Source organism: Panulirus ornatus, chromosome 46 (assembly GCF_036320965.1).
Source record: "Panulirus ornatus isolate Po-2019 chromosome 46, ASM3632096v1, whole genome shotgun sequence".
Lineage (NCBI taxonomy): Eukaryota > Metazoa > Arthropoda > Malacostraca > Decapoda > Palinuridae > Panulirus > Panulirus ornatus.
In genome coordinates this window covers 12,743,439-12,755,646 of record NC_092269.1, presented here as the reverse complement: position 1 = coordinate 12,755,646, position 12,208 = coordinate 12,743,439, and the positions used below count along the sequence as shown (strand labels likewise).

Below are 12,208 nucleotides of genomic sequence, written 5' to 3'. Positions count from 1 at the left end.
TGGAGTGAGTGAGTATTTTCAAGGTTTGTTGAATGTGTTTGATGATAGAGTGGCAGATATAGGTTGTTTTGGTCGAGGTGGTGTGCAAAGTGAGAGGGTTAGTGAGAATGATTTGGTAAACAGAGAAGAGGTAGTAAAAGCTTTGCGGAAGATGAAAGCCGGCAAGGCAGCAAGTTTGGATGGTATTGCAGTGGAATTTATTAAAAAATGGGGTGACTGTATTGTTGACTGGTTGGTAAGATTATTTAATGTATGTATGACTCATGGTGAGGTGCCTGAGGATTGGCAGAATTGCATAGTGCTATTGTATAAAGGCAAAGGGGATAAGAGTGAGTGCTCAAATTACAGAGGTATAAGTTTGTTGAGTATTCCTGGTAAATTATATGGGAGGGTATTGATTGAGAGGGTGAAGTCATGTACAGAGCATTAGAATGGGGAAGAGCAGTGTGGTTTCAGAAGTGGTAGAGGATGTGTGGATCAGGTGTTTGCTTTGAAGAATGTATGTGAGAAATACTTAGAAAAGCAAATGGATTTGTATGTAGCATTTATGGATCTGGAGAAGGCATATGATAGAGTTGATAGAGATGCTCTGTGGAAGGTATTAAGAATATATGGTGTGGGAGGCAAGTTGTTAGAAGCAGTGAAAAGTTTTTATCGAGGATGTAAGGCATGTGTACATGTAGGAAGAGAGGAAAGTGATTGGTTTTCAGTCAATGTTGGTTTGTGGCAGGGGTGTGTGATGTCTCCATGGTTATTTAATTTGTTTATGGATGGGGTTGTTAGGGAGGTAAATGCAAAAGTTTTGGAAAGAGGGGCAGGTAAACAGTCTGTTATGGATGAGAGAGCTTGGAAAGTGAGTCAGTTGTTGTTTTCTGATGATACAGTGTTGGTGGCTGATTCGTGTGAGAAACTGCAGAAGCTGGTGACTGAGTTTGGTAAAGTGTTTGAAAGAAGAAAGCTGAGAGTATATGTGAATAAGAGCAAAGTTATTAGGTACAGTAGGGTTGAGGGACAAGTCAATTGGAAGGTAAGTTTAAATGGAGAAAAACTGGAGGAAGTGAAGTGTTTTAGATATCTGGGAGTGGATTTGGCAGCAGATGGATCCATGGAAGTGGAAGTGAATCATAGGGTGGGGGAGGGGGCGAAAATTCTGGGAGCCTTGAAGAATGTGTGGAAGTCGAGAACGTTATATTGGAAAGGAAAAATGGGTATGTTTGAAGGAATAGTGGTTCCAACAATGTTATATGGTTGTGAGGTGTGGGCTATAGATAGAGTTGTGCGGAGGAGGGTGGATGTGCTGGAAATGAGATGTTTGAGGACAATATATGGTGTGAGGTGGTTTGATCGATTAAGTAATGAAAAGGTAAGAGAGATGTGTGGTAATAAAAAGAGCGTGGTTGAGAGAGAGCAGAAGAGGATTTTTTGAAGTGGTATGGTCACATGGAGAGAATGAGTGAGGAAAGATTGACCAAGAGGATATATGTGTCAGAGGTAGAGGGAATGAGGAGAAGTGGGAGACAAAATTGGAGATGGAAAGATAGAGCGAAAAAGATTTTGAGTGATCAGGGCCTGAACATGCAGGAGGGTGAAAGGCATGAAAGGATTAGAGTGAATTGGAACGATGTGGTATATTGGGGTAAACGTGCTGTCAATGGATTGAACCAGGGCAAGTGAAGCGTCTGTGGTAAACCATGGAAAGTTCTGTGGGGCCTGGATGTGGAAAGGGAGCTGTGGTTTCAGTGCATTATTACACAACTGCTAGAGACTGACTGTGAATGAATGGGGCCTTTGTTGTATTTTCCTAGCGCCATCTCGCGCACATGCAGGGGAGGGGGATGTTATTTCATGTGTGGTTCGTGACGACGGGAATGAATAAGGATAGACTTTGAATTATGTTTTTTTTTTTTTTTTTTTTTTTTTTTTTTTTTTTTTTTTTTTTTACTTTGTCGCTGTCTCCCGCGTTTGCGAGGTAGCGCAAGGAAACAGACGAAAGAAATGGCCCAACCCCCCCCCATACACATGTATATACATACGTCCACACACGCAAATATACATACCTACACAGCTTTCCATAGTTTACCCCAGACGCTTCACATGCCTTGATTCAATCCACTGACAGCACGTCAACCCCGGTATACCACATCGCTCCAATTCACTCTATTCCTTGCCCTCCTTTCACCCTCCTGCATGTTCAGGCCCCGATCACACAAAATCTTTTTCACTCCATCTTTCCACCTCCAATTTGGTCTCCCTATTCTCCTTGCTCCCTCCACCTCCGACACATATATCCTCTTGGTCAATCTTTCCTCACTCATCCTCTCCATGTGCCCAAACCACTTCAAAACACCCTCTTCTGCTCTCTCAACCACGCTCTTTTTTTTTCCACACATCTCTCTTACCCTTACGTTACTCACTCGATCGAACCACCTCACACCACACATTGTCCTCAAACATCTCATATCCAGCACATCCATCCTCCTGCGCACAACTCTATCCATAGCCCACGCCTCGCAACCATACAACATTGTTGGAACCACTATTCCTTCAAACATACCCATTTTTGCTTTCCGAGGTAATGTTCTCAACTTCCACACATTCTTCAAGGCCCCCAGAATTTTCGCCCCCTCCCCCACTCTATGATCCACTTCCGCTTCCATGGTTCCATCCGCTCCCAGATCCACTCCCAGATATCTAAAACACTTCACTTCCTCCAGTTTTTCTCCATTCAAACTCACCTCCCAATTGACTTGACCCTCAACCCTACTGTACCTAATAACCTTGCTCTTATTCACATTTACTCTTAACTTTCTTCTTTCACACACTTTACCAAACTCAGTCACCAGCTTCTGCAGTTTCTCACATGAATCAGCCACCAGCGCTGTATCATCAGCGAACAACAACTGACTCACTTCCCAAGGTCTCTCATCCCCAACAGACTTCATACTTGCCCCTCTTTCCAAAACTCTTGCATTTACCTCCCTAACAACCCCATCCATAAACAAATTAAACAACCATGGAGACATCACACACCCCTTCCGCAAACCTACATTCACTGAGAACCAATCACTTTCCTCTCTTCCTACACGTACACATGCCTTACATCCTCGATAAAAACTTTTCACTGCTTCTAACAACTTGCCTCCCACACCATATATTCTTAATACCTTCCACAGAGCATCTCTATCAACTCTATCATATGCCTTCTCCAGATCCATAAATGCTACATACAAATCCATTTGCTTTTCTAAGTATTTCTCACATACATTCTTCAAAGCAAACACCTGATCCACACATCCTCTACCACTTCTGAAACCACACTGCTCTTCCCCAATCTGATGCTCTGTACATGCCTTCACCCTCTCAATCAATACCCTCCCATATAATTTACCAGGAATACTCAACAAACTTATACCTCTGTAATTTGAGCACTCACTCTTATCCCCTTTGCCTTTGTACAATGGCACTATGCACGCATTCCGCCAATCCTCAGGCACCTCACCATGAGTCATACATACATTAAATAACCTTACCAACCAGTCAACATTACAGTCACCCCCTTTTTTTTATAAATTCCACTGCAATACCATCCAAACCTGCTGCCTTGCCGGCTTTCATCTTCCGCAAAGCTTTCACTACCTCTTCTCTGTTTACCAAATCATTTTCCCTAACCCTCTCACTTTGCACACCACCTCGACCAAAACACCCTATATCTGCCACTCTATCATCAAACACATTCAACAAACCTTCAAAATACTCACTCCATCTCCTTCTCACATCACCACTACTTGTTATCACCTCCCCATTTGCGCCCTTCACTGAAGTTCCCATTTGCTCCCTTGTCTTACGCACTTTATTTTCCTCCTTCCAGAACATCTTTTTATTCTCCCTAAAATTTAATGATACTCTCTCACCCCAACTCTCATTTGCCCTTTTTTTCACCTCTTGCACCTTTCTCTTGACCTTCTGTCATGTGTATATATGTATATGTGTGTGTGTGTATATATATGTTTACGTTGAGATGTATAGGTATGTATATGAGCTGTGTGAGGATGTATATGTATGTCCATTTGTATTTGAGTGGGTTGGTCCTTTTTTTCGTCTGTTTCCTTGTGCTACCTCACTAACACGGGAGACAGTGACAAAGTATAATAAATATAGATATCAATAAACTTAAAAAGTGAGGGTGTGATCTATGGTTAGGGAATGACAGTACTGAGATGCAGGTATACTTAAGTAGTAAATTTTATGTTGGGACAAGTTTTTATTTCAAACACAAGCTGATTCTAAAATCAGGAGGGTTTCTACTTGAAATTGTGATTCAATTTATTTCATACTGATCAGTATTCTGTCTAAATCTAACTGCTTCTCCCACCTTAGTGAGCTAGAATCAAGAACAAACAAAGGAACAATGGCTCCATTTGCAAACATCCATTCTCTAGCTGTCATGTCTGATGTATTAAAACTCCACAGACCAATCCTTAGTTCACCTCGATCACTTCAAATGCCCTAGTTCAGCCCACAGATGGCATGCTGCACCCCAATATACCAATATATCCAATTCACTCTATCCCACACAATCCTTCCACCCTTCTGAATGTTCAAGCCCCCTTCACTACATCCTTCCATCTCCTAGCTTCCCCCTCCCCTTCCTCCATCCAATTCTGACCTGTGGATCCTCTTATTCTATCTTTCTTTGCTTATTCTTTCCATATTTCCAAACCAGTTCAGCACACCCTGATCAGCTCTCTAAGTGAGACTGTGTTTAGTCCCACATCTCTTTCTTATAGTCATTCTTGACACAATCAACCCACCTCACACAACACAGCACTTTCATTAAGTAATCTCTTAGCTTCATTTATATGACCCTTTTTTTTTTTTTTTTTTTTTCGCTGTCTCCCGCGTTTGCGAGGTAGCGCAAGGAAACAGACGAAAGAAATGGCCCAACCCACCCCCATACACATGCCTTGATTCAATCCACTGACAGCACGTCAACCCCGGTATACCACATCGCTCCAATTCACTCTATTCTTTGCCCTCCTTTCACCCTCCTGCATGTTCAGGCCCCGATCACACAAAATCTTTTTCACTCCATCTTTCCACCTCCAATTTGGTCTCCCTCTTCTCCTCGTTCCCTCCACCTCCGACACATATATCCTCTTGGTCAATCTTTCCTCACTCATTCTCTCCATGTGACCAAACCATTTCAAAACACCCTCTTCTGCTCTCTCAACCACGCTCTTTTTATTTCCACACATCTCTCTTACCCTTACGTTACTTACTCGATCAAACCACCTCACACCACACATTGTCCTCAAACATCTCATTTCCAGCACATCCATCCTCCTGCACACAACTCTATCCATAGTCCACGCCTCGCAACCATACAACATTGTTGGAACCACTATTCCTTCAAACATACCCATTTTTGCTTTCCGAGATAATGTTCTCGACTTCCACACATTCTTCAAGGCTCCCAGAATTTTCGCCCCCTCCCCCACCCTATGATCCACTTCCGCTTCCATGGTTCCATCCGCTGCCAGATCCACTCCCAGATATCTAAAACACTTCACTTCCTCCAGTTTTTCTCCATTCAAACTCACCTCCCAATTGAATTGACCCTCAACCCTACTGTACCTAATAACCTTGCTCTTATTCACATTTACTCTTAACTTTCTTCTTTCACACACTTTACCAAACTCAGTCACCAGCTTCTGCAGTTTCTCACATGAATCAGCCACCAGTGCTGTATCATCAGCGAACAACAACTGACTCACTTCCCAAGCTCTCTCATCCCCAACAGACTTCATACTTGCCCCTCTTTCCAAAACTCTTGCATTCACCTCCCTAACAACCCCATCCATAAACAAATTAAACAACCATGGAGACATCACACACCCCTGCCGCAAACCTACATTCACTGAGAACCAATCACTTTCCTCTCTTCCTACACGTACACATGCCTTACATCCTCGATAAAAACTTTTCACTGCTTCTAACAACTTTCCTCCCACACCATATATTCTTAATACCTTCCACAGAGCGTCTCTATCAACTCTATCATATGCCTTCTCCAGATCCATAAATGCTACATACAAATCCATTTGCTTTTCTAAGTATTTCTCACATACATTCTTCAAAGCAAAGACCTGATCCACACATCCTCTACCACCTCTGAAACCACACTGCTCTTCCCCAATCTGATGCTCTGTACATGCCTTCACCCTCTCAATCAATACCCTCCCATATAATTTGCCAGGAATACTCAACAAACTTATACCTCTGTAATTTGAGCACTCACTCTTATCCCCTTTGCCTTTGTACTGATTATCAGTATGGTTTAATTTGTATTTGGGTAAACTGCAGGGTTGTAGTTTACGTAACAGTACTGCTGAAGATTTTGTGATTGTTGTTCGCCATCATGCAAACTGTCCCCCTGGTTTTTCTTGTCCCAGAAAGGATCACAAGTTACACTTTTAAGATCCTTGCTGAGGACCCCCAAAGTGTCACTGAACCTGTGTTTCTTAGCTATAAGGAGATAAAATCCACCGCTGTAAGGTAGTGAGCCCTCACATGGTTTTAGTTTGTGCACTCTGCCTGGCATGAACAGATTTTTCTGTGATAGAAAAAATAGTTGTTTCACCATTTCTTTTTTTTACATTGCTTTTTCAAATTGATTTGGTAAGTTAGGCTGTAGGATAAAAAGAGAAAACTTGTATTTACAACATACAGGGAGAACTTAAAATTAAATTTGTCAAGAAATCTCAGTGGTAGCTTTATAGGCACAATTAGTGAGTGTTTATTAACATATGACTCTGTATCCTGTGTAATATTTTACACTCGTGTAATAAATTACACAGGATGGCTTGTAGGGTAGAGTTAGGAGGCTGTTTGTTGTGGTTTGCCCATGGAAGATCAACTGCTCATTAATGATTAATGCCGGACTAACTGACACCATTTGCTTTAGAGGTGACTAAAGCTAGATGGTGTGCTCACAGTTGGCATATACATGTCTAATCATTGATTATGCATATATGTATTAGCATGCCTTGCCTCGTCATTGAATTCTGACATTTCCAGATATTGTCTGTAGATGACCAACAATTATAGGTAAATTACTTGCTCCATTTTTTCCCCCAGAAGTTCATTTAAAGCTGAAATGAATGTAAGAGTATCTGTTGATATCTGAGCTAGATTATTCTTGCCCAGAAGTCTTATTAGGTTCTTAAAAGTTTTTCTAAATTTTCATAAAGGACATGTGGAAATTTCAGTTTTCTTGTTTTATGTAGGATGGAACCATGGAAGCGGAAGTGGATCATAGGGTGGGGGAGGGGGCGAAAATTCTGGGAGCCTTGAAGAATGTGTGGAAGTCGAGAACATTATCTCGGAAAGCAAAAATGGGTATGTTTGAAGGAATAGTGGTTCCAACAATGTTGTATGGTTGCGAGGCGTGGGCTATGGATAGAGTTGTGCGCAGGAGGATGGATGTGCTGGAAATGAGATGTTTGAGGACAATGTGTGGTGTGAGGTGGTTTGATCGAGTAAGTAACGTAAGGGTAAGAGAGATGTGTGGAAATAAAAAGAGCGTGGTTGAGAGAGCAGAAGAGGGTGTTTTGAAATGGTTTGGGCACATGGAGAGAATGAGTGAGGAAAGATTAACCAAGAGGATATATGTGTCGGAGGTGGAGGGAACGAGGAGAAGTGGGAGACCAAATTGGAGGTGGAAAGATGGAGTGAAAAATATTTTGTGTGATCGGGGCCTGAACATGCAGGAGGGTGAAAGGAGGGCAAGGAATAGAGTGAATTGGATCGATGTGGTATACCGGGGTTGACGTGCTGTCAGTGGATTGAATCAGGGCATGTGAAGCGTCTGGGGTAAACCATGGAAAGCTGTGTAGGTATGTATATTTGCGTGTGTAGACGTATGTATATACATGTATATGGGGGTGGATTGGGCCATTTCTTTCATCTGTTTCCTTGCGCTACCTCGCAAACACGGGGGACAGCGACAAAGCAAAAAAAAAAAAAAAAAAAAAAAATCAATAAACTTGAAAACTTGGGAAATAGAAATTAGAACTGTTTTCAGAGAGGGTTACCTTATTTTTTCATATGATTATTTTTGTTTAGGTATCTAAGGTGAAAATTTTACCTTAGTTGCTATAATTGATTTTAGTTTACCATCAATCATAATGTATGACTTTGATGAAAATATAAAACTTATGTGATTCACTTTGCAGATGGTGTGGCAGTTGTAGTGTACAATAAAATGCAAGCTTTTATATCTATGAAGCATATTGAAGTAGTTCATTATGCTCTTGCTATTGCTGCCTTTGTTGTTGTTGTACTTGGAGGTATTACAATTGGCATCTTCTTTGGCTGTATCACAGCTTTTATCACTAAGTTTACATCATATGTCAAAGGTTAGTGTTTTTTGATTCACTTTGTAGTTCATATTTTCTTTACTGTAACTAATTGTCTTATACTTATGTATATAGTGAATACAGATATCTCTTATAACAAAATGATTGTATTTTGGTTGGTAGTTTTTGGTAGGTAGCCACCTGAGTATTGGGAGGGTTAGTGGCAGGTGCATAGTGAGCCAGCACTTCGTTGGCTGTCAAGTTGTACCCCTCTGACCCAAGTAACTATCTTTTCTTTCAGCCTCATCCACATGTGGACTGTTGGCATTCTGTCCACAGACATACTGTATATCCTTGTTACAATTAGCACTTGGCAGCACTTAATTCTCACAACTCCTTTATTACTAGATTTTCCTGTGTTGAACACCATGCACTTGCTCTACTTTTGGCAAAATGGTAAGAGTAAAAGATAGAAGTATTGGGTTGGAACAATAGATGGGAGCATTAGGTAGAAGCAGTAGGTTTGGAACTTTAGGTGGGAGCATCAGGTAGGATTAGAAGGTTGGAACATTAAGCAGAAACATTAGTTAAATGCATAAAATACCAGGAGTCAGTAGGAACATTAGGTAGGGGGCGTCTGAAAGTACTGTGCTAGAGTTGCCCTCTACCGGTAGCCTACTGAGGATGAAGCACTAAAGGCTAAGAAGTGGCATTGGGGTTTACCAGTTATACAGACTCATTTGCCAGGCCACCCATTGACGGAGTTCCCAAAAGGAACCAGCATTAGGGATGTATATGGACAGATAGATAGCTGTGTTAGCAAGTATGATAAATGATGAAAAAATTTTCACATTTCCTCACACAGCTATGCAGACTTATTCCTGACTTACTTTGTCTTCTTAGAGTGAATTAGGAGCTGTTATACTTTATAAACAGTTTATTAAATACACTTGACTTTTTGTAAGTTTTGAGCTGATTGCTTGATATATTTGTAATGCATTTGGACTTAAGGAGGGGATGATAGAAGGTGAATCAGTTACTCTTTTTAGGTGACATGGCTATGGTGGCAGATGCTAAGGAGAAACACCAGAATCTGGTGACAGAGTATGGGAGAATGTATTAAAAGAGGAAGTTGAGAGTGAATATAAAAAAGCGAGGTGATGAAGTGCACAAGGAGGATAAGACAGAATGGTTTGAATGTGAATTTGAATGGAGAGGACCTGGAGGAAGTGGAGTGCTTTAGTTATCTTGGAGGGACTTAATAGTGAATGGGTGGCTAAGATCTTAGTTGCATTGAGGAGTGTGTGGCAGGAGAGATCTATCTGTTTGGGCAAAGATGGGTAAGTTTGAAGGTAAAGTGGTCCCAAAAGAGTTGCATGAGTTTTGGTCACTTAACCCTGTCAATGAAAAAAGCCTGAAGTTTCAAGAAATAGTGGAAGATGGCTTATTTGGACAATTCATGATAGGAATAGTAATGATAGTAACAATCTGGAACAAATATACAGTGATGACAATGAAAGAACAATTAGCATGGTACATGAAGCAGTAAAACTTTCACTTCTGAGAGTAGGTAAAACACTGATAATGGGGGATTTCAGTTATAAAGAATTAGATGGGGAATTTGGATTTTTTTGGTGATAGGGAGTCAGGGGTAAAAAAGTTTTTAGAGTGTATTCAGGAAAATTCCCTGTACCAGCATGTCAATGAGCATACTAGGATGAGAGGGACTGCTACATGATTATTGCTAGATCTCATCTTCACACATACCTGCATGGATATTGAAAATATTAGATATGATACACTAGTAGGAAAGTGATCATATAATGCTCAGGTATGATTATGTGGTGAAAGAGAACATTGAAATAGAGTTATGGCAGGAAATAAGGAAGAGATAAAAATGGAAACTACTTAAACCTCAATAATTTCAATGGTAACATTGATTGGGAAACAGAATTTAGTAGCAGGGAAACCAAGGCATTGTGGTAATAGGTTCAGTGAAATTAACGATGAAGAGTAAAGGCATGGGTACTTCAAGCTTCAAATAAAAAAAGGAAAGGTAAGAAAGAAGGAATTATTTGATAGAATTTGTTTTAAAGCAAAGGAGTTTCAAGATGTGCAGGGATGAAGATGTAATTAGCACTCCAGTCAGCCAGCATTTTCAAGGTATTGGAGAGTATGGAACAAGTATAGCAGGATAAGAGAGGAGAGAGAGAAAAAACTTTACGAGAATATTATGGACAAGGCAGGTGAAAATCCAAAACTTTCAAAAATTCATCAGGAGTCAGTTGTCGATTACTGAGCAGCCAATTAGCCCAAGGGATTCAGAGTGAAGAGCCATTGAGGATGATGTAAGGAAATGCAATGAAATGAATAACAAGTTCAAAAGTGTTTTTCCAGAGAAAGACACTATAGCCCCAATATTTTTGAAAATTATAGAGATATCTAGAAAAGAAATTAACAGAATATTAAAAGGACATGACCCATACAAGGCTCATGGTCCAGAAAAGAATTCACTGTATGTGCTAAAGATGTGTGCAGATATGCTGGGTGAACCACTTGAGTTGCAGTTCATGATATTACTCGGGAGAGTTAAAGTGCTAATGGTATGGAAAAGGGCAAATCTCATACCTTTGGATAAGAAAGGAGATTGGGAACAGGTGCAGAAGTACAGACCATTCTCAGTTGTTTGTAAGGTTCTGGAAGAATTATTTGAAAGCAAGTGGATGACTTTCTACATTGGTAAAATTTTGTAAGTGAGAGACAGCATGATTTTAAGGAAAGGTGGTCCTGTAGGTAACCTCATAGAGTACTATGAGAATGGGTCAGTCCAAAACAAGAGGGAAAGATTGGTGGACTACACATATATCCTTTTTGTCAACCTCCCATCCCTCATTATCTCCATATATCCAGACCATTTGAGCACACCCTCTTCAGCTTTTTCAACTATACTTTTTAATGCCACTCCTCTCTTACCTTTTTAATACTTAGTCAAATCACTTCACACCCCATATTGTCCTAGAACATTTCATTTACAACACATCCACCCTCCTTTGGACACCTGTATTTATAGCCCATTCCTTGCATTCATTTGATATTGTTGGCAGTCCTATACCTTCAAACATGACCGTTTTTGCCTTCCCAGGTATTGTTTTTTTTCTTTTCACACATTCTTCAGCACTGCCAGAGCCCTTGTCCTCTCACCCACCCTGTGACTCACATCTGCTTCCATGGTTCCATTTGTTGCCATGCCCACTCCCAGGTATCAGAAACACCTCACTTCCTACAATTTTTTCCTTTCAAAGTCACACCCCAACTAACTGTCTTTCAATTCTACTAAACCTAAGAACCTTACTTTTATTCACATTTACTCTCAACTTCTTTTCACATGCAACCTCTGCAGTTTCTCACTCAAATCTGCAACCAGTACTGTCTTGTCAATAAACAACTGACTCTTTCCAGGCCCTCCCATCCTACACAGACTGCACACTTGCCCCTATCTCCAAGACTCTCAGAAATCACTGTGTTGCTGATTGGTGAGCTTGGATTTTCAGTTTATGTTTGGATTATGGTGAGGTGCCTGAGGATTGGCAGAGTATATGTATAGTGCCATTGTATAAAGGCAAGGGGGATGAAGGAGTTCTTTTAACAATGAAGGTATATGTTTCTTAAGCATACCTGCTAAGTTGTATGGAAGAATTGTGATTGAGAGGATGAAGGCATGTGCAGAGCATTACCTTAGGGAGGGACAGGGACAGTGTGGTTTCAGGGATGGTAGAGGATGTATGGATCAGGTGTTCACTTCAAAAGACACACATGAGAAATACTTAGAGAAACAAAAGAGATTTGTATGT

The 12,208-nt window shown here is 40.7% G+C and overlaps 1 protein-coding gene across 1 annotated transcript in view; it reads left to right on the top strand.

Annotated features, from left to right (window-relative positions):
- The window catches only part of LOC139763309 (sodium/hydrogen exchanger 2-like), a 378,447-nt gene that overhangs the window by 155,791 nt on the left and 210,448 nt on the right, over positions 1 to 12,208 (top strand). Inside the window, exons 10-11 of the mRNA XM_071689332.1 lie at positions 8,235 to 8,417; positions 10,860 to 11,106. Of these exons, the coding sequence (XP_071545433.1) occupies positions 8,235 to 8,417; positions 10,860 to 11,106 (430 nt within the window). The remainder of the gene's footprint in view (positions 1 to 8,234; positions 8,418 to 10,859; positions 11,107 to 12,208) is intronic.